This window comes from Glycine max, chromosome 15 (genome assembly GCF_000004515.6).
Source record: "Glycine max cultivar Williams 82 chromosome 15, Glycine_max_v4.0, whole genome shotgun sequence".
Classification (NCBI taxonomy): Eukaryota; Viridiplantae; Streptophyta; class Magnoliopsida; order Fabales; family Fabaceae; genus Glycine; species Glycine max.
Window position 1 is genome coordinate 47,557,857 of NC_038251.2, and position 22,378 is coordinate 47,580,234.

At 33.8% G+C, this 22,378-nt stretch overlaps 1 protein-coding gene across 2 annotated transcripts; it reads left to right on the plus strand.

The window, feature by feature from the left end:
• The first annotated feature begins 8,309 nt into the window (after positions 1-8,309).
• Positions 8,310-16,779, plus strand: LOC100783027 (uncharacterized). Of its 2 annotated transcripts, XM_014768279.3 has the most exons (8): positions 8,312-8,485; positions 8,723-8,817; positions 14,328-14,637; positions 14,725-14,942; positions 15,037-15,300; positions 15,380-16,015; positions 16,103-16,341; positions 16,424-16,779. In XM_014768279.3, the coding sequence occupies exons 6-8, from the start codon at positions 15,632-15,634 to the stop codon at positions 16,542-16,544; spliced, it is 744 nt and encodes a 247-aa protein (XP_014623765.1). In that variant the 5' UTR covers positions 8,312-8,485; positions 8,723-8,817; positions 14,328-14,637; positions 14,725-14,942; positions 15,037-15,300; positions 15,380-15,631; the 3' UTR covers positions 16,545-16,779. The 2 variants fall into 2 exon arrangements, with proteins under 2 accessions (XP_040865644.1, XP_014623765.1); XM_041009710.1 differs by having other exon boundaries at positions 8,310-8,485; positions 14,328-14,942.
• Positions 16,780-22,378: the final 5,599 nt, after the last annotated feature.

Consider the following 22,378-nt stretch of genomic DNA (forward strand, 5'->3'; position numbering starts at 1 on the left):
CTTCTAAGCCCAAAGATGATAAGGGGAAGACAATAGAAAAGCAACCCCTTAAGGTTAGTATGCAAGAGAAGACTAGCTCCATGAAGTTCTTTAAATGTGTTGGAAGAGGACACATTACTTCTCAATGCCCCACCAAGAAAACCATGATTATGAGGGGCCAAGACATTTATAGTAGCCAAGATGAGGCTACTACTTCACCTTCCTCTAGTGAAAGTGAAGAAGCAAAAGGGGAGGAATCTAGTGAAGAAATCTACCCCCAAGAAGAAGGACAACCTTTAATGGTTAAGGAGAAGTGTAAAGAGGTAAGTGTCTCCTCCAAGAGGTTAGTTAAGAAGGAAAGACATTTTGAAATAAAAACAAATATTAAAGAAATTTCCCCTTTTAGACAACCTCCATATTTTCTCCTTTGTAAAAAGACACTTGTTAGCATTGCCACACCTCTTGGGCTTGAGTTTATTCCTCAAGTAAAGGAGTTGTTGGATGAGAGTTTGGTTCGCAAGAGCTTAAATCCTTGTGCTTTGCTGGTGTCCAAAATAGGTATTATTAGGCACCAAATCCCTAAAATAGGTGGTATGATGAATGTTTTGAGTGGTGCAACCCTTTTTTGTAAAATCCTCATTCACCCAACACCTTCATGATTTGTGTACATAGGGACTCATTAGGTAGATTTGTTCTTATTTTTAGTTTCAATACAAACTTAGGTACTCATATGGGACACCTTAGGTTTGTCATACTTTTTGATAGGAATAATCAATATGAAAATACAGAAAAATGTATGTTTTATTGCATTACTTTTCTTAATTTTTTTAAATAGTGATCAAGGGGTTCCCATCAACTCTAAGAGAATAAAGGTCATTCCTGAGAGGCCTACTCCACCAAGTATAAGGAAAATTTGGGTCTTCCATGACTTAACAAACTTTTACAAAAGGTTTGTCCTAGATTTTTCTATACTTGTAGCACCACTTATTGAGTTGGTGAGGAATCATGTTCCTTCATGGGAAGATGCCCAAGAAATGGATTTTCAGATCTTACCTTATTGTAACATACCAAAAACCACTAATACATATGTTTTTGTTCTTTTTACAGGTGTTGAGGAAAAAAACTCAGATTTTCAAGAACCTCGAGATTTTAGGTCAAATCCTTTTCAAGGGGGGAAGGAATGATGCAATCCTACCCCGCCAGGACATTGGATAGAAGACTCCAAGAAAATTGGGCCAGAGATGCAAGAGAAGACCCTAGGGTTCTAATGAGCCTTAGGGTAGATTTTGGGCTCATGGGCTAAGTATGAGCCCACTTATCTTTGTACATATTAGATTAAGGTTTCATTATTTTTTTGGGCCTTGTATTTAGGGCTCCATAATGTAGGTAGGGTACCTAGAAATGTAGGATTTTTTTAGCCCTTGTATTTTAGGGCACCTAGACTAGTTTTTATATTAGGGGTAGTTTTTTAATTTCACATGCGTTAAGTGAATATTTGATGTGTGTGTTGGAAAATAAATTTAATTGAATTGGGAGAAGCTCAATCCAATTAAATTTTAGAGGGGGGGGGGGTGAGCATTTGCTTGCTACGCCCCATTGTCACATCATATAGTCACACTTTGTGCATGTCCTTCATGCTTTACATGTCTCATGACACCTAAGCACGCTTAGTGGAGAATCTTGGACTTGATCTTGGATTAGTGGGCTGAACCATAACTAAAATTCACTAATCATAATTAGTGAAATTTTGGCTCCAAAATTTGGCTCCACAAATTCAATTTCAAATCCAAGTGAATTTTGAATAGAAATTCAAATTTTCCTCCAATTTTGTGTAACACTTAGGCTATAAATAGAGGTCATGTGTGTGCATTTTTTTCAACTTTGATCATTTGAAAATTAAACTTCAGATTTCAGAGGTCTTTTAGAGCACAAAATTTCATTCTCTTCTCTTCCTCTCCCTTCATTCATCTCTTTTTTCCTCCAAGCTCTTATCCATGGCCTCCAATGGTGGTGAGCTTCTTCTAGACTCATCTTCTCCTTGAAGTGGCGTCTCCTCTCTCTCTTCCTTCTCCATTCCGCTACCATTCATCTTCCAAGAAGCAAAGGAATCCATTGATGAAGAAGATCCTAGGCCTACAAGTTCTAATGGAGCTTACATCACATGTTGAGACAACCTATCTCATCAACAACATTTTTGTAGAAAAATGAGCTAGAATTGATTATTGGCAATCATAGTCTCTTGATAATGTCCTTTTTAATTAATTGCATACCACATATGAAAATCATAGTTTACCATTTTAACATTCCTGAGAAACTAAAACATTAAGTTTATCAAACTCCACCTAAAAGAATAGAAATAACTAAATAATTAGTATTTTTGTACTTTTTAACATTTGGTGTGTCTTCTGCAAAATATTCACTGATAATGTTGTTAAGGACACATTAATAGAAACTTTGGTAAATAATTTTTATAAATTTAATATTTTAAAATATATGAGGTATTTATTTTTTCCATCATTAAATATTTTATTTGAGAGAATTTTTCTAAAAATTAAATAATTATTAAATGAAAGACATTTAAATTTATTATCTTTCTTGTATCTACCATTTGAACTCCCTTTAAAAGAACAACAATAATTAAAACTGAGTTGGTCTTTTTTGGGATTTGTGTTGAGTTGGAAGTGACAGAAAGGAAAAAAGGAGCAAGTGATTATGGCTGTCATTGGTGATTGTAAGAGTCAACAACTAACACCTTTGATCTTTGGTAAGTAAGAAAATGATGAGATGTGAGTGTGTGTGAGAGAAAAAAAAGGATGTATTTTTATTTGCTCTGATACCATGATAAACTTTAAGGTAGAGAGATGGAAATAAGAGAAAAGAGAGATTGAATATTACTTTGGATAATGTTTAAAATAAGCAAACCAATTTTTACATGAATACATTGAGTCTCATATAGCTAAACTTGTAACTAATTTGTAACTAACTAAATTAATCTATATCTCTAACATGCCATTGTGTTATATTTTTAGTGTCGTTCCGTGCGTGACTTATTGAAATTGGGTTTCTAAGTACTGTGTAGGGACCATCGCTCTCAAAAACAACATTTTTCATAATAATAAAGAGTAACACTCTTAAAAACCGACATAGTCTTCTACTAAAACTGTGTTATTGTTACCAATGTCATTTCATGCCCGAGTTACTAACTCCTTATTTCTAAGAATCATGTGGGCACCACTGTTCTCAACAACAATGTTTTTTCACAATAATAATGTACCAAATTTTAATACTTAATGAAAATGTTATTTCATGATAAAAACACATGAAAAAGAAAATAATAAGCATGGAAATAAACTAAACTTGGTTATTCATAAATCAAATCAAAATTGGCTTCAAGAAATTGAGCTCTCCCAGAAGGCCAGACGTCAGCACCTTCAATCTCTACTCAACCAACTAGGCATGGCAATGAGGCCCAAACCCGCGGGGCCCGACCCGGTTTTGACAGGGAAACTCGAGTTCAGGGTCAGGTTCGAGTTTTCCTCGACAACCAAAGTTTGGTTCGGGGTCAAGGATGAGATTATTAATACACTACCCAAACCCGTCCCGCTAATAATTAATTTATAAAAATATTCTTGCATATATATAACACGCTAAAATATTAAACTATTGGATTGAATTTTATGCTACCATTGGATTAGATTTTGTGTTGTCATGTACAATCTAAAAATATCTTGTGGTTGCTATTTAAAATTATTTTTTTCATTCAATGAAAAAATTATATTTTGTATAGGATTTTATAAGTCGGGGGGATAAATCTACACCCCCATCAGGTTTCGAGGCTCAGGCATAAATTGGGAGTCAGGGGCGGAGGTGGGTTAAGCAAAACCCGGCCTCGACCCGCCCCGTTGCCATGCCTACAACCAACCAACCTATCCCTACAACCTCCAAAAATATTTAAAAATTAACATATTAAAGACCGAAACTTTTCAGTTTTCATAGTGAGGCCTGACACAACCAAAAATATATAAAGCTATAGGAACTAACAAAAAAGAATCAACCCTTTTATTTAAATTCCTTCAATGTAAGAGAAACTACAATTATTTGAAGATAAGTGTCTCTTTTCTTCTTGTTTATTTGAATTTTCACTGAACCAAGACATTAACGAAATAAAACTTTCATTATTTGAATTTTTTATAAGCAAAAACCTTCCATTTCCCAGGATTCTATATCATTGATATTGGAGTAGACATCATCGAGCTAGCCCTACATCAAATTCGGAAATCAGCAATTTAGCGATACACCAAAAGCCTCTTCATATCCTATAGGTGTTGATTTGTTCCTATTAATCAACAGTTAATGAATATCTTTCTAAACATTTGCCAAAGGCCAAACATGAAACAACTAGCACATTAAACTTAAAGATCATAAAGACAAGACCCCAAATTAATTATTCATGGCGTGAAGGAGTAACTAAAACCAGAAACCTTAACACCATAACAACTCCAAGCTTTTAGATGCATGTGCACACCATATATACTATACTCCGATCAACTGATGCAATCTATTGATTGAAAACATAATGCATACTACTCTTCTAATGTAGTCTAACACTAAAAAAATAATCTAACAGAAAATAGTGCTTAAGCCATTCAAATCAAGTCAACACAACAGTGGCGGCGCAACGGCAAAGTGGGATCGACAGAGAGAGGGAGAAGGAAGCTTCCTAGAACAAAAAATGGAAATGTAGAAATAAGGTGAGGTTGCTCTACATGCAGTCGGAAATGATATTTGGATGGTGTTGCTTGTTGATATGCAGAAGCTTCCTTGCCCAGTGATGTGACCTCATAGGTATGGAGGTGCAGAAGTAAGTACCTCGGACAAAGGAAGAAACTGTAATTTGTGATTTTTGAAATTTATAAAAAGCCCCAAAATGGGCAGAACCACAAAAGAAAAGAGAAGTAGAGATAAAGAGCGTTCACAAATGAAGGATGATTATTTTATTGCCAAAAATGTGTGAAAATGTCACATGTGCTTAGTAGTCGTTCTTTTATTATAGTATAATTTGAAATGTGTCGTCTTCAAACAAATTCATTTGTAATGCTTTTTCTTGATACTTTAATAAGGATTTTGGAAAATAAAAATGATTAAATTTGATATATTAAAATATAAAAGATATTTACAATTTTCATCATTAAATATTTTATTTGAAACAATTTTTCTAAAAATTAAATAATTATTAAATGGAGAACATTTAAATTTATTCTTTTTCAAGTATCTACCATTTGAGCTTTCCTTAAGGAGGAGTTTGGTAAGGGATAAGTTTTTTAATACCATGTGAATATAATTCTTTGAAAAATCGATTCCTGATAATCATGATTCCTTGCCAATTTGCAAACTACATTCAAATAATCTTTCTATCCACTCCGAAAAGTTGATTATATTCCCCTCTTTCAGAATGTTTTTGCGAAAAAGTGAGCTAAAATTGATTATGGGCAATCATAGTTTCCTAATCATTTTTTTTATTAATTGTATACCACACATGAAAATCATAGTTTACCCATTTAATACTCCTGAGAAACTAAAAACATTAAGTTTATCAAACTCCCCCTAGAAAAATAGAAATAACTAATAATTAGTATTTTTGTACTTTTTTAACATTTGGGGCATGTCTTCTGCAAAATATTCATTCATAATGCTGTTAAGGACACATTAATAGAAATTTTGGTAAATAAATTTTCATAAATTTAATATTTTAAAATATAGTAGGTATTTATTTTTTATCATTAAATATGTTATTTGAAATAATTTTTCTAAAAAATAAATAATTAATAAATGAAAGACATTTAAATTTATTATCTTTCTTGTATCTGCCATTTGAACTCCCTTTAAAAGAACAAAAATAAATAAAATTGAGTTGGTCTTTTGCCAACATTGTGTTATATTTTTAGTGTCGTTCAATGCGCTACTTATTGAAATTGGGTTTCTAAGTAATGTGTAGGGACCACCACTCTCAAAAACAACATTTTTCATAATAACAAAGAGTAACACTCTTAAAAACTGAGATAACCTTCTACTAAAACTGTTATTATTGTCAGTGTTATTTCATGTCCGAGTTACTAATTCCTCATTTCTAAGAATCATATGGCCCCACTGTTTTGAACAACAATGTTTTTCATAATAATAATGTAGCAAATATTAATACTTAGTTGGCCTTCAGCCAACAATGTGTAATTCCATGTGTCATTTCATGCGCGAGTTACGGATCTTTGCTTTCCAAGTAACATATGGGGACCATCGCTCTCAATGAAAATTGTATTTCATAATAATAACACAAGAAAAAGAAAATAATAAGCATGGAAATAAACTAAACTTCATTATTCATAAATCAAAACAAAGTTGACATCAAGAAACTGAGCTCTCCCACAAGGCCAGATGTCACCACCTTCAACATCTACTCAACCAACTAGGCATGACAATGGGCCCTAACCTGCGGGGCCCAACCTGGACCCGTCCTAATTTGTTACTGGGAAAACCCACGTTGATCAAGGTCGGGGTCGAATTTAGGTTTTCCCTGATAGCCAAAGTTAGGTTCGGGGTCGGGGATGAGATTTTTAATACACAGCCCAAACCTAACCCCGAACCCGCCCCGCTAATAATTAATTTACAAAAATATTCTTGCAGATATATAACACAGTAAAACCAGAAACTATAGGATTGAATTTTATGCTACCATTGGATTCGATTTTATGTTGCCATGTACAATCTAAAAATATGTTTTGGTTGCTATTTAAAATTTTATTTTTTTATTCAATGAAAAAGTATATTTTTTATAAGATTTTATAAGCATGTCGAGGGCGGGATAGGGCGGGAAAAACTAGATATTGGAGTAGATGTCATCGAGCTAGACCTACATCAAATTCAGAAATCAGAAATTTAGCAATACACCAAAAGCCTCTTCATATCCTATAGGTGTTGGTTTGTTCCCATTAATCAACAATTTATGAATATCTTTCTAGACATATGTCAAAGGCCAAACTTGAAACAACTTAGCACATTAAACTTAAAGATCATAAAGACAAGACCCTAAACTAATTGTCCACGGTGTGAAAGAGTAACAAAAACCAGAAACCTTAGCACCATAACAACTCCAAGCTTTTACATGCATGTGCACACTATATTTACCATACGCCACTACTAAAAAAATGAGTTTTAACATCGCCCTATTAACATCGGTTATTTGAAAACCGATGTTGTAAACCGATGCTAAAATTGAATTTAGTGTGATTTTAACATCGGTTATTTAAAAACCGATGTTGTAAGTGTTCAACGACATCAGTTTTTAAATAACCGATGTTAAAATCACACTAAATTCAGTTTTAACATCGGTTATTTGAAAACCGATGTTGTAAGTGCTTAACGACATCGATTTTCAAATAACCAATATTAATATATTTTTTTAATTATTTATATATTTTAAAAAAAATCATATATTGCGTTATTAATTATATTTTAATTAAAAAATAAAATAATTAATAAACAATAATAAATTCAAAAGGTAAGCATTTAATAATTATATTTTAAAGTTGCATAATTATAATTGATTGGAATTACTATTTATGAATATTCAATGACGTAAATGTTTAATTGATTTGAATATTTATAATTAATTTGGATTATTATTTGTTGAAATTAATCAATTTTCATAATAATAAATATATTTATAATAATAAATTTATATCTGAAAAACATATTAAAAAAATTCTTACTATAAATTTAATTATAACAAAATTAATAACTAAGAATATTCTAAAAATATTTTATTTTTATTGTTTAGAGTGAATTAAATTTATATATATATTTTTAAATAAATTTAAAATTTAAAAATGATTTAAATTATAAAAAATACAGTTATCTAAAGTTATAAAAGATATTGAATATGTGATTTAAATATTCACAGTTGTTTTGAAAAAAATTATACTTGATTGAAAATAATTAAAAATGAATACTTGTTGGATTACATAGAATGTGGATACCACTCAATTATTCAATATTGCATTAATTAATTACAATATGCTTTTCAAAGTAATGAATATTCTATTTTTCCAGATTATAGCATAACCGCACATCTAGCGCATTATAACAAAATATTTTTACCGCACATATATTCGACATTGGATTTATTTATGAATAATTAGGATAGTATTATAATTGCAATGATTAACATTTTACGGAAATAAATATTCAAATTGAAAACAATATATTTTCAATTTACGAAAAATTTACTAGTTAAAATATCAAGAATCCCTCTCCCGTGTATAAGATTACCTTCTTTACGAAAACAATATATTTTCAATTTACGAAAATCCCGTGACGCGCACAACGCAAGAGCTTTTTGTCATCCAATTTCCCTCTCCCGTGTCGTGTTGTGTCTTATTCTTTAAAATCAAAAACCCTAACTTCTGAACCTTTCACCGCATCGCCACCGATTCCCAATCTCCACTAATCAAAGGCGAGTCCCTGTCCCCCAATTACACACCTTATTGATTCTTTACTCTAACTGCTTTGTTCCCCTTTTGCTGCGATATTTTTGTTCTATTCAGAATTTTAAATTTCTCGTTGAATTAGCTACTGTGGTTTTCATCTTCACAACACGGGTCTTATAATGGGCGTTAGGGCTTGGAAAATAATATTTAGATTTTTAATTGTAGCATGTTGTTACTTATTTTTCGATTTTTCTGTGTCGCAGAAAAGAAAATGAGTAGACGCTTGAGCAGAACTGTCTACGTTGGGAATCTATCCGGTGATATCCGTGAAAGAGAAGTTGAAGATTTGTTTCTGAAGGTGCTTTGATATTTTTTTTTTTGTTTTGTCTGCATTTTGATCTAAAATTTGGTACTTGTTGTAAGCTTAGGGATGTGGGTTACACCTAACTAGATAAGGGTTTCGTTTGGGATTAATATTAGTGTGAAACTAGAGAGGTGATAAAAAATTGAAATTGATATTGGTGCATGCTAGCTGGTCACAAAGGACCTATTTCATTGGCTTCCTGGAGTTTTCATTTCCAACAATAGAACAAATTAAATTATTTTTTGATACAATTGTTTGAGTAGCAGAGAAGGGACAGTTCATTTAGATAGTGTTGTGAAGAATTTTAGTTGATTTTTTCTCCCGCACCTCAATAAAATATTCCATCGTTTTCAAAATAATTCTCATTTAAATTTTTACACAAGTATTAAAAAATTGTTAAATATTCTTAATTTAAAAAAAAGCATAAGTTCATTTGATTGATTATATTATCTTTTTAATATATTAATAATTCTACTAAACAGACGACAAGAATAATTACTTTTATTTTAATATAAGAAATAAATAACTAAGGAGTCTAACATATAAAATCCTTTTAAGTGACATAATTTTATAATAAGATTAAATCATTTAAAAAATATATTTATAAAAATATGTAATTAAAATAATTATAATTAGTTTATATTTTAATTTAAAATCATTATGAAAAAATATACATTTGTACTACTTTAAATATTTAATTTGCATAATTATAACTTAAAGAATTATTAAAATTGTAATGCTTGCTGATCAAAAGCAATTCAGCCCATTAAGAAGGACAACAAACGGAAAAGTGAGCAAAAATCTAACCATGTGTCCGTGTTAAAAAATTGAAAAGTACAGTGTGCTTAATTTTATATAATAGCGATTAATAGGTCCACATCCCTAAGCTTACATCAAGTACCAAATTAAAGCTAGATAGATCTAGTTTAGTGATTTACTACTTGCAAACCAATTGCATAATGTTGTGAACCGTTAAAAGCGTTATCAATGGCGGCACATAAAAGTTCCATGACACAACCACTTGGAGCATTTTCTTTTTCTTATATTTACTCTATCGTGTAGTTGATTAAGTATTAAGTTCCATGACACAACCATTAGGAACAAAATATTAAGTTGAGCTTTGGCACAAAATTGTGACAAGATGAGATTATAGCCTAGGAGTCAAACTTGTTACACATTGATTACACAAGAAACAAAAACAGGGGGCAATGGAACCATTCAACGTCCAAATTAATTTGGATGTTGCGTGATAAGGCCGGTGAATGCATATTCCTCCAATAAGGTTTTCACTTTTTTTTTGTGGGTGTTGATATGATTTTAAGGGAAGAAGCCAAGTATTTGAGTAGAGTTTGAGTAGAGTTTTCTAAGGTTCAGTGGAGGGTCCAATTCAAATCAATGGCAACGCGTTAGGAATTGACTAGTTAGATCTCTTGTTGCTTGTGTTACACAAACATGCCTCTTAATGTTTCTGCATCAAATTGACGCGTTAGGTTTATTTTAACTAATGTAATACTTCCTTTAGTCCTTTATATATAAATAAAAAATGAGTGTATTTCTTTTAGACTTAGATATAAGTAAAAAATAAATAAAATTTATTTTGATCAGCACCTGTTTATTAGTTTTGCTTCTGAGTGTACCATTCATATTGATATCTGTTTTTAGGAATGATGATTGATGTAGGTGTTCATTCAGTTATTTCTTTGATTCTTGCTTTCATTTTGGACCGTGTCATCATCAATGGTACAAATGTTTGTTAGCAATGAATATTTTTATTACATGTTCACTGCCATTAATGACAATTGATATATGCTATACAAAATGTGTTCATGATGAGTGAACCTTAAATTCCCGTTTGAGATTGGATGCAATGATTCTTGGGGACAGTTTGCATTAATCATTGTATTCAATCTTGAATTGTCCGTTTGGACAGTTTGGGGAGACTGATATTTTTATGGTAGATTCATGTGTTAAGGTTAAAATTATTTTGTTTAATTTGATGAAATTTCGGTAATGCATTTCTAGTTGTTCTCTGAGTGCATACTTGATTATCGGGAAATTAATTTCACCGATTTCATGTCGTGTACTTGGAGACCAATGCGAAATGTTGCCAAATTTTTTTCAAATTTAACAAAATAGAATTAACCTTGATGTATGATGCTACCATAAAAGACGGTCTTCCCGAATGGGATAGGGCCACACCTATAATAAAAAAGTGAGATTTTCATGCATCGAATAACTTTGAGAGTATGACCGAGTTATTACTTAGATGGATCGAAGTTGGATGAATGAAAGTCGCATCAGCCCAGAATATGAGGAAGGCATCGAGCAATTCTTACAATTTCCTTCAGAAAGAGGTCAACCGGATGAAGATGGAAAATATTATTGTCCTTGCATCAATTGTTTGAACGGAAGACGACAAATAATGGATGACATACGAGAGCATCTGTTGTGTGATAGAATTAGAGGAATTATACGACGTGGATATGGCATGGTGAAATGATAGACATGCAGAGTGGGCAGCAATCCGAACCGTTTGATGTAGAAATGGGAGATCGCTTTGAGGATATGATTTGTGACCTTGGACAAGAGTCTTTTCAGCAAGCTCATGCCCCTGTGTATGATACATTGCAAACTGATTCAAAGAAACCTTTGTATCCAGGGTGCAAGAATTTGTTGACGCTGTTGTCGACAGTTTTAAGTCTGGTTAATATCAAAGCCAGATATGGGTGGAGTGACAAAAGCTTTAGTTCACTACTTCAAGTAGTGCACGACATGCTTCCACAGGATAACACATTGCCTAAAAGCTACTATCAGGCCAAGAAGATATTGTGTGCCATGGGTATGGAGTATCAGAAGATTAATGCTTTCCCGAATGACTGCATATTGTATAGACATCAATTTCAAGAAATGTCGAAATGCCCTAGGTGTGGGGTATCACGGTACAAACTCAAGGATGATGAGGTGTGTAGTAGTGATGAAAACTCAAACAAGGGCCCCCTAGTGAAGGTGTTGTGGTATCTTCCGATCATTCCAAGGTTTAAGCGTCTGTTTGCTAATGGAGACGATGCAAAAGACCTTACGTGGCATGCAAATGGGAGAAACTGTGATGGAATGCTTCGTCATCCGACTGATTCCTTGCAGTGGAAGAAAATAAATCATTTGTATCCGGATTTTGGTAAAGAGACAAGAAATCTTAGGCTTGGACTAGCCACTGATGGAATGAATCCATATGGCAGTTTAAGCACGCAACGCAGTTCGTGGCCAGTTTTGCTAGTGATTTACAATTTGCCTCCTTGGTTGTGCATGAAACGAAAATACATGATGTTGTATATGATGATAACGGGCCCAAGACAACCAGGAAATGACATCGATGTTTATCTCAATCCCTTAATTGAAGACCTTACAAAGTTGTGGGATGAAGGAGTTTTAGTGTTTGATGGGTTTCGAAATGAGACATTTAATTTGCGTGCAATGCTTTTTTGTACCATTAATGATTTTCCAGCATATGGGAATTTGAGCGGTTATAGTGTTAAGGGTCATCGTGCATGCCCCATCTGTGAAGAAGACACAAGCTATATACAACTGAAACATGGAAGAAAAATAGAGTACACTAGGCATTGATGTTTTCTTAAACCTTATCATCTTTACCGACGATTGAAAAAAGCATTTAATGGAAGTCAAGAGCATGAAAATGCACCGGTACCGTTGACTGGTGACCAGGTTTTCCAGCGGGTTCAACACCTGAATACAATATTTGGAAAGATCCAAAAGAAGGACAAAAATAAGACTTGCATATGGAAGAAAAAGTCGATTTTGTTTGATCTTCCGTACTGGGTTGATCTAGATATTAGACATTGTATTGATGTTATGCATGTGGAAAGATGGTTTCAATACTCGTCAAGATCTAGCTGAGATGGGTATCCGAGGGTCGCTACATCCAAGGTTTGATGGTAGAAAAATATACTTGCCTCCAGCTTGTCATACTTTGTCCAGAAAGGAAAAGATCAGTTTTTGTCAGTGCCTACGACGGGTCAAAGTTCCATAAGGATACTCTTCAAATATTAAGAGCCTTGTGCATTTGAAGGATCTTAAGTTGGTAGGCTTAAAGTCTCATGATCGTCACGTCTTGATGCAACAATTGTTATCGGTGGTCATACGAGACATTTTGCCTAACAAAGTCAGGCTTGCCATAACTCGGCTGTGCTTTTTCTTTAATTCCATATGTAGCAAAGTTCTTGATCCTGTGAAGTTAGACGAACTGGAAAATGAGGCTGCTATTATATTGCGTGAGTTGGAGATGTATTTTCCGCCTGCATTCTTTGACATCATGGTTCACTTAATTATTCATCTAGTCAGAGAAATCAAATGTTGTGGTTCTGTTTATTTGCAGTGGATGTATCCGATTGAGTGATACATGAAGATTTTAAAAGGGTATACCAAGAATCTACATCATCCAGAAGCATCTATTGTTGAAAGGTACATTGCAGAAGAAGCCATTGAATTTTGTTCAGAGTACATTGAAAAAGCTAAACCTGTTGGGCTTCCCGAGTCTCGGCATGACGAAAGAGTAAGAGGTAAGGGTTCAAGAAGACTGCATGTCATCACTCCAAGTGTAGAAGATTTGCAACAAGCTCACTTGTATGTGTTGAATAATAGTAATGAAGTTTTGACATACATAGTTCGTCATGAAAATTTAGTCAAACAAAGTAATCCAAAAATGTCGAAGAACTCAGTGTTGAAAAAACATAACAAGACTTTCCTAGATTGGTTTAAACACACACTCTTGGCTAATGATAATGCTTCTGAAATGTTGAGAAAGCTAGCAGATGGGCCTAAAAGAAATGTTATAACTTGGCAAGGATATGATATAAATAAGTATTCCTTCTATACAAAAGCACAAGACCAAAAAAGTACAATGCAAAACAGTGGGGTTACCCTAAGGGCTGAATCTCAACACTTCGCTAGTGTACATGATGATAATCCTTGTGTAGCTTTCATCCCTTACTTTGGTTTCATTGAAGAAATTTTGGAGCTTAACTATGTCAAATTTACTGTCTGTGTTTTCAAATGTAAGCGGGTTGACAGTAATACCGGTGTGCGGACCGATGATGTGGGATTTACGTTGGTGGATCTTAACAAACTCGCTTACCAGAATGATCCTTTCATTATGGCAGAACAAGCGAAACAAGTATTTTATGTCGAAGACCCTTGTGATCAAAGGTGGTCAGTGGTTTTATATGGGAAAACAATAGGTGTCAATGTTGAATATGATGATTCATACATTGATACTTATGTTAGTCCTTTGTCCACACAATTGTCACCTAATGTCGTCGGAGAAGAAACTGACGACGTTCATGCTAATCGTAATGATCACGATGAAGGAGAATTAATTATCGTCTAATGTAATTTTTTTTATTTTGTACTTAATTTCAATTCATTTAATTACATTCATACGCATTTATTTTTTATAACATATTGAATTAATGTTTTTTTTTTGTTTACAGCCAAATGGCTACATAGCCAAACTCTCCTCCGCCTCCTCCTCCTTCTACTGGTGTAGCATCGCATTCGCCGTCACCACCATTGAAGTGGACTAGAAAGGCCTCACGCCTAAGATCATTGGCGACTAGACCAGTTGGGGCAGAGAGACCCCTTGTCCATATGGATCCTGCTATTAGCAAAGCAGGCGGTCCCCACAGCAAGAAATTCAGAACATATTTAGGGATCGTTGCTCGTGATAAGGTGGATGTCACATACGAAAATTGGAAGCATGTCCCTATTACTCAAAAGGATTTGATATGGGAGGATATTCAGGTATCATGTATTATTTCATGTTCCATATTGTTTGTTAGCCAAATATTTGAATTTAGTAATAATAAAACCTAATTTACTCTTTGTTAGGCTGAATTTGATATCCCTGAAGCATCTGATTTAAGAACAAAAAAAAAATACTTCAGACTGTGGGGGAGCGGTGGAGACAGTTTAAGTCTGATTTGACGTCGAAATGAGAACTTGCAGCTGACAAGGATAGTGTCCATGACACTGTATGCAAAATGTACAACATTAGCAAGGAGAAATGAGCCCCATTTTGTCAGAGCCGCAGAGACCCTTCATGGGAGGTAACTAATTTGTGATTTTAATTTTTTTTAACTTTAAATGAACTTATTATAATACATTGTAATCATGAGTTTAATTAATGTTTCATTTTTGCAGGATGTGCAAAAAAAAGCATAAGCCGTCCAAAAACAAAACACTGCCCCTCACGTGATGTCTCGTGGGGGTTATGAATATTTAGAAAAAAAGTTGATGGATGAGAAGAGAAAGAAAAAACTAGAGGAAGCTACTCAATCCGGAAGCACTGACACCGTCATTAATCCTCCATCTCCCATCAAACGACACGTGAAGTGGAAGCTAGCCCGCACCAAGAAAATTGGTGACATGACATCTGAGGCAACAAAGGAAATCGCTGACAAGATTGTAAATCACTTTCAATTCATAATTGTAATTATTTTTTATTATTGTGTGATTGAGTATAGAATAAATGTGTTCTTCACAGGATGCGCTTGAGGAGCAGGCCTCACAGGGTTCCTTTGTTACCCATGGACGTCATGATATATTGACTGCTGCCATTGGGCGACCAGAACACCCTGGTCGTGTGCGTGCTGTAGGAGCCGGTATAACCATCAAGCAATACTTTGGATCAGCTTCAAGGACCTCCTCCATTGCTCCCGAATAACTGCAACAGTTGACGCAACAAATCAAGGACCAGCTGAAGGATTCAATCACAGAAAAAGTCACTCGACGACTAATGTTATCCCTCAGCCATATGCAATCACAGGGACTCGCACTGCCTCCTGAACCTGGTGTTGGTCCTTCAACTGCTCGTGTCAGTACAAAGGAGAGTTGTGCTGATCCCTCAGGGAACGATCCAGACACGGGTGACTCATACAAATGCGGGTTGTATATTGAAGAATATCCTCCTCGCCTGGTTGCCCTAGGAAGAGTTTATGAGGGGTCCACAAGCATTCACAACATTCCTTTGCTGCATGATCAAGTCAAGGTTGGTGTTGAGGAGATTAGAGATGCAAATGCTCCCATTCCTGTACCCACTAAAGAGGTTAAGGTCATGGGACAGGCTCTTAACACATTCCTTGCTTGGCCGACACATCTTGTCAAGCGTTTATCAGAACAGGTATTTTAGTGTCATTAAATGCTTATTTTTCCAATTAAAATGTTTACTGTGATTAAATTATGTCAATCAATTATGTTGGATAAACAGGGAGTTGTGGGACCCGCGAAACCTGTAGATAGACCGGATGATGAGGTTGATGATCCCCTATATCTAATGACATTGACCATCCCACAGCTTTTTCTGAAGCCATTGCAGGTTATGTGGGATGCTACCTTGTTTGGCCTATTTTATGAAAACTTCCCTTTGTACATAAAGCATGAAGATCTGTCTGAAATTGCACACGGTGGTCAATATCTCAGCATATCTGTTATACAGTTGTGGATTCTGTAAGTCAATTTAGATTATTGTTAATTACCTAATTTATTGTTTTACCTTCATGCATAATTTACTTTGTGTTAACAACAATAGACATATGACTGAGACAAGTATGCGAGCCGGGAATATCGATGTGTATGGATTCCTCGAACCACAGTCTATCCAGAGATCTGGCCAATCACAATTTGAATCAGAAAGTTACATTAAGAATTGAATGCAAAATTCAAAACGGGATGTGTACCTAGGAGCCTACCTGAATTGGTAACATAAACTCAACAAATGAATTTAAATAATGTATAATAGTATAATAACCTATATTGGTCTCCACTGCAGTGCACATTGGCAAATGGTTGTCATTTTGCCTAAGGAAAATGTTGTCATTTGGTTTTAAAAATTGATGTTGTAAGTAATATTTCACATCAATTTTTTTAAAAACCGATGTTGATATATAGATTTATAACTTTTTTTTTCATAATTCGTATCATATAACATCACCTATTTAAATAACCGATGTTAAATGTCACTTACAACATCAGCTTTTTAAAAAACCGATGTGAAATGTTACTTATAATATCAATTTTTTAAAAACCGATGTCAAATGTCACATTTAACATCAGTTTTTTAAATAACCATGTTAAATGTGACTTACAACATCGGTTTTTTTTAAAAAAAAACCGATATTGATTTATAGATTTATAACTTTTTTTTTTCATAATTCTTATCATAAAACATCGCCTATTTAAATAACCGATGTTATATTTATTAGAACCAATATGAACGATACTACTTTCCACATCGGTACTTTCAACATCAATTAATAACCGATGTTGAAAGTCTTAAATAACCGATGTTGAAACCTTATTTTCTAGTAGTGCGCCAATCAACTGATGCAATCTATGCATTGAAAAGATAATGTATACTACTCTTCTAATGTAGTCTACAACTAAAAAAATAATCTAACAGAAAATAGTGCATAAGCCATTCAAATCAAGTCATTTTGAATCTCAACATTAGTATCATGCATCTATGTGTGAAATAGAAGGAGAAACAGACATGGTAATGCATAACACAACAAAACATTAAAAGAAAACATGCTTTATAAAGCCAACCAAGGTACAAATGTATACATTTTTTGTGAAAAAATTTCAAATTTATAAAACATATATAACCATATAAAAAAATCAGGGAAGAACAATCTGACCACATACACAACGCAGACCACACATTATTTTAAAAAATAAATGGTAAGGAAAAATAATAAAGCATTGTTAATAAAAAAAACCGTGGGTGCACTAAGATAACAAAGGAGTCATGACAAAAGGAATGCACATGGATTTTGAATATTAGAAAACTCAAAGTTTATTAAGGCATTTCACCAAACTTATAGCTTGCAATTCATCTGGTAAAAAAATATGGACATGCAATTCACCAAACTCAAAGTTTATTAAGGCATTTCACCAACTTGCAGACAAAAAAGAAATAAAAGAAAGATGGTTTTCTCTATCATTCGCATAAAAGAAAAAAAATATGGGAAATGAATTTCAAATCCTCCCCAATATTTGTTAATGCACATGCTTGGTGTAGCTTCGGCCTTGCAATCGGGACTTGCTGCGCCGACAATCTATGCGTCTTGAATGGTGCATTCTCTGGGATTAGTAGGAGGTTCCAGCGTGTGGACAGAGGAGAGGGATTTGGTGAAGAAGGCAACGCGGCGGTGGTGTGGCGATGGCGGCGCAACGACAAAGTGGGATCGACAAAGAGAGGGAGAAGGAAGCTTTCTAGAACAAAAAATGGAAATGTAGAAACAAGGTTAGGTTGCTCTACATGCAGTTGGAATGGAAACACAAAATTAGCTGAGGTTGGAATGAAAACACAAAAATGATATTTGGTTCGCGTTGCATGTAGACATCCAGAAGCTTCCTTACCCAGTGACGTGACCTCATAACTACGGAGGTGCAGAGGTAGGTACCTCAAACAGAGGAAGAAACTGTAATTTGTGATTTTTCAAATTTGAAATTTTAAAAAAATCCCCACAATGGACGGAAGAGCGGAAGGAAAGAGAAGTAGAGCTAAAGAGCGTTCACAAACCAAGGATGATTATTTTATTGCCAAAAGATTTGTGAAAATGCCACGTGTGCTTAGTGGTCATTCTTTTATTATAGTATATAGATTCCATTAACATAAAATATAATATGATTCTAGAACATGGTCAACAACGTACAAGGTCATTTTGTTCTATATAGATATACAAATTAAAAACATTGAAATCTTTTGAATACCTAATTGTTGGAAGGTTGAGGAACTCTAGTTATGCTAGTGCATGTGGACCCGTGCAACGTGTAAATCCCAGGTACCTCTGCGAGTTTGGGTTCCACCATTTGGAGCACATCAATCCATATATAACTCCTATGGCCAAATTAAATATCACACATTTGAAGACCCAAAAAATAGATCCAAAAACAGTCTTATATTTAAAATAAAAATATCTCTTCTGAACATATTTATATTAGTTATTTAAAAAATGATATATAGAATACATCTCATTTAATTATTTTAATATAGCATAATGTCCATTACAAGTATACATATTTGCAATAAATGGAGATGATGACGAGATTTTGCTTTTAGTCTAACACATTATCTAAGACATATGAAAAGTTTTGGCCTATAATTGCCAATAAAGAGCTTCAAAATAGACAAAAAAATAACAATTAAAATGAATGCAAACAATCTCATTACATAAAATTGAAGAAGCCCATTGTAAACAAAAGTTTAGATTTCCTTGTGTGGCATTATACTAACTAGTGAAAATTTAGCCCTTAATTTAAAGCTGCAGAGATATCGAGAATTTAAATAATATAAAAAGGAATTATGGGGCTTTGATGGTGTGGACATTTTCACCAAAAAGAATCCAAGTGAAAATTCTATGGGAGCTCTATTTCCCAATGCATACCTTTACGAAAACCAAAAAAACATTAAGAGGGAAGTAGTAACATAATCAAATTACTTCAAAAAATGCCAAGTAGATCTATTGCAAAAATATGTGTCCGTACATACTTTTCAATAATTAGAAAGTGCTTCAATGACAATTAAAAAATTAATTTGGATATAATGGATGGGCTTCTATCCTAAGAAATAAGAGCAGAAACACCATTACTTTACCACGATTACGATGATGATCCCATGTCTTCTATTATATTATTGCCTGCAACTTTTTCTTTATCATTGCATATTTTAATTTGTTTTCTTCCATTAAAAAATGCAAGGTTGATAAGAGTTTGTCTTTTTTAACACATTACTAGTCAACTTTTGTAGTTGATCTAAGTTGTGTTTACATAGCAAAAAAAAAAAAAAAACTTAGAGTACATCGAAGAATCTTGAGCCTTTGTTCTCAATGATCAAGTTGGTAATATTAGAGAGGTGGTCTTTATGCTTTCTTCAAGAATTGACAATCCATTTTGTAAGTACATTAACTTTCCTAAAGATATGATAGAGAGGGTTCACATAATAGTGTAGACTTGTCATTTGCTACCAGTATTAGGATTCCATACAAGGAAAAATTACCACCATATACATCTTGGATACATGTGGCCATCTGCATTTCACTTTTTGCTTAAAAAAAACTAATTTTCTATCCATATGTCTCATATGTGCAACACAATTTTTCCAAAGAAAAATCATATTTATGTTATATTTTGTTTTCAAAAAGAAATTTTCTTATAAAATATTATGCACAAATCAATATGGAGATTATTGTGTTTATCTATTTTTTTATTTTTCAAAATCCTTTATGTTGAATAGGATGAATGAATGGCTAAAGATCAATCAGTCATTGGAAAAAGCCAAATGTACTACGATAAAAATCCTAAGGATGTTAAACATGGCTTTATTGAGCCTAAAGACCCAATTTTGCACACTAAATAAACATGGAGATGTACTCGCATGTAGAGGTTCTATATGCATGTACATTTTTTCCATTTTAGTTTATTGTGCAAAAATTCATTCTTAAACATCAGTGAAGTCATGTTTACATCCTTAGGATTTTTATCATAGTATATTTGGCTTTTTCCAATAACTCATAGATCTTGAGCCATTCTCTCATTTTTATTTAGCATGAAGGATTTTGAAAAATCAAAAAATAGTTAAGCACAATATCCATATAGATTCATCTATAATATTTTATATGAAAGTTTATATTTGGGAAAAAAATACAAGCATGTAACTTTTGTGTGGCTTGCATTGCACAAGTAAGACATCTAGGCTGAAAAATAGTTTTTGAAAATTGAATGTCAAATGCACACCGAACCGCAGGTTTCCAAGATGTAATATGGTGGTAATTTTTTATGTATGGAATCCTCACACTTTCAACCAATGATAAGTCCACAATATTGATGTGAACCTTCTCTACACACTTTCATGTATGGAAATCATTGTACTTACAAAATTGTTGTAACAATAGTTTATGGCAAACCGAAAAAATTACTGACTGAGTCGCGAACAATGTCGCTTTCTTTAAGATGTTTCATGGCACTGCCAAAAATTGTGCAAGCAGACTATCAATCACTGTATAAGATTCCCACTACACTGAGGGAACCTTTTCTAGAATTACACCCTCTTGTATGACTTGAAAAGTCACTCTAAAGCCACCCAAAAATATGACTTGAAAAGTCACTCTAATAGTCAACCGAAAAATATGACTTGAAAAGTCACTATTATAACCAACCGAAAATATGACTTGAAAAGTCACTTTATAGTCAACCGAAAATATGACTTAAAAAGTCACTCTTATAGCCAACTGAAAAATATGACTTAAAAAGTCACTCTCATAGCCAACCGAAAAATATGACTTAAAAAGTCACTCTCATAGCCAACCAAAAATATGACTTGAAAAAGTCACTATTACAGCCAACCGAAATTTTAGAGCGACAGAAAGAAAGAGGGAGAAGTTTGCCGAAAATGCATCGGCTGAAATATGGGAGGGAGAAAAAAAAGTTGAGGAAATGCTTCTCAACTGGGGCAAGGAAAAATGAAGAAATGAGCTCTCTATATATAAGGAGTGAAACATTATTCAAGTGTTTATCCTGAGCGATGTGGGACTTGAAGTCTTTTTTTCCCTTTTTTTTCCATTCTTTTTTTTTTCAAACTTTCATCCTTTGTTCTAACAATCCCCCACTTGAAATTTGAAAAGAAGATTTTCGAGGATTTCATAAAATTGTGCATAAACAAAGGTGTCATATAGCTTGAACCTTTGCATAGTGAGTAAGATTCAAATTTTACTAGAGTGACTCGAAGTCTTGAATTCTATCTCCGACATCAAACCACACACAACCTTTTCATAGGTGTATTCTATAAAGCCCGTGCGTTAAAGGCCATGCACGTCTATTCCGGTATAGTGAACGCTCTAGAAATTTTTGCCCAAAATTTCATATGAAGCGGCCCCCACTTCAACATTCACATAGGTGAGTCTATCAAGAGTGCTCCTGTAGCCTAGGTACTCCAATCAATAGTATAGATCTCATTAAGAATTATGAATTTTTTTTCTCATAACTCATCCTCTTGTTACTTCAGGAATCATGCTGCTTTCACTTATAACAACATGTTCATCTCATATCACTTCATAACTTGTTATTACCCATTGAACCTAGTTCTTGGGATCTCCAGTCATTTAGGTCGGGTTACCATCATGAATGATCATCACAGTAAGGGCAATAGTCCCATTCTTTTAGAAGTGTTATGGACTTTCTCTCTAGCTAATCCTTTCATCAAAGGATCTGCTAAATTATCATCAATGTGTACGTGATCCACTCTAACAGCTCCTGTTGAGAGTAATTCTCTAACAGTGTTGTGCTTACGACGTATCTGTCGTTTCTTACCATTGTAATAACGGTTCTCAATTTTTGCAATAGTCGCGGTACTATCGCAATGGATCAACACAGCTGGTATCGGTCTTTCCCAAAAAGGAATCTCTACAAGTAAGCTACTCAGCCAACTTGCTTCCTCACTAGCAGTTGCTAGTGCTATCATCTCAGATTCCATAGTGGACTGAGC

Excerpts from the sequence above, each read along its gene's own strand:
- LOC100783027 (XM_041009710.1), top strand. The coding sequence starts at position 15,632 with ATGTTATCCCTCAGCCATATGCAATCACAGGGACTCGCACTGCCTCCT. Across the intron at positions 16,016-16,102 it reads TCAAGCGTTTATCAGAACAG|GGAGTTGTGGGACCCGCGAA; the intron begins GTATTTTAGTGT and ends TTGGATAAACAG. Across the intron at positions 16,342-16,423 it reads GTTATACAGTTGTGGATTCT|ACATATGACTGAGACAAGTA; the intron begins GTAAGTCAATTT and ends TAACAACAATAG.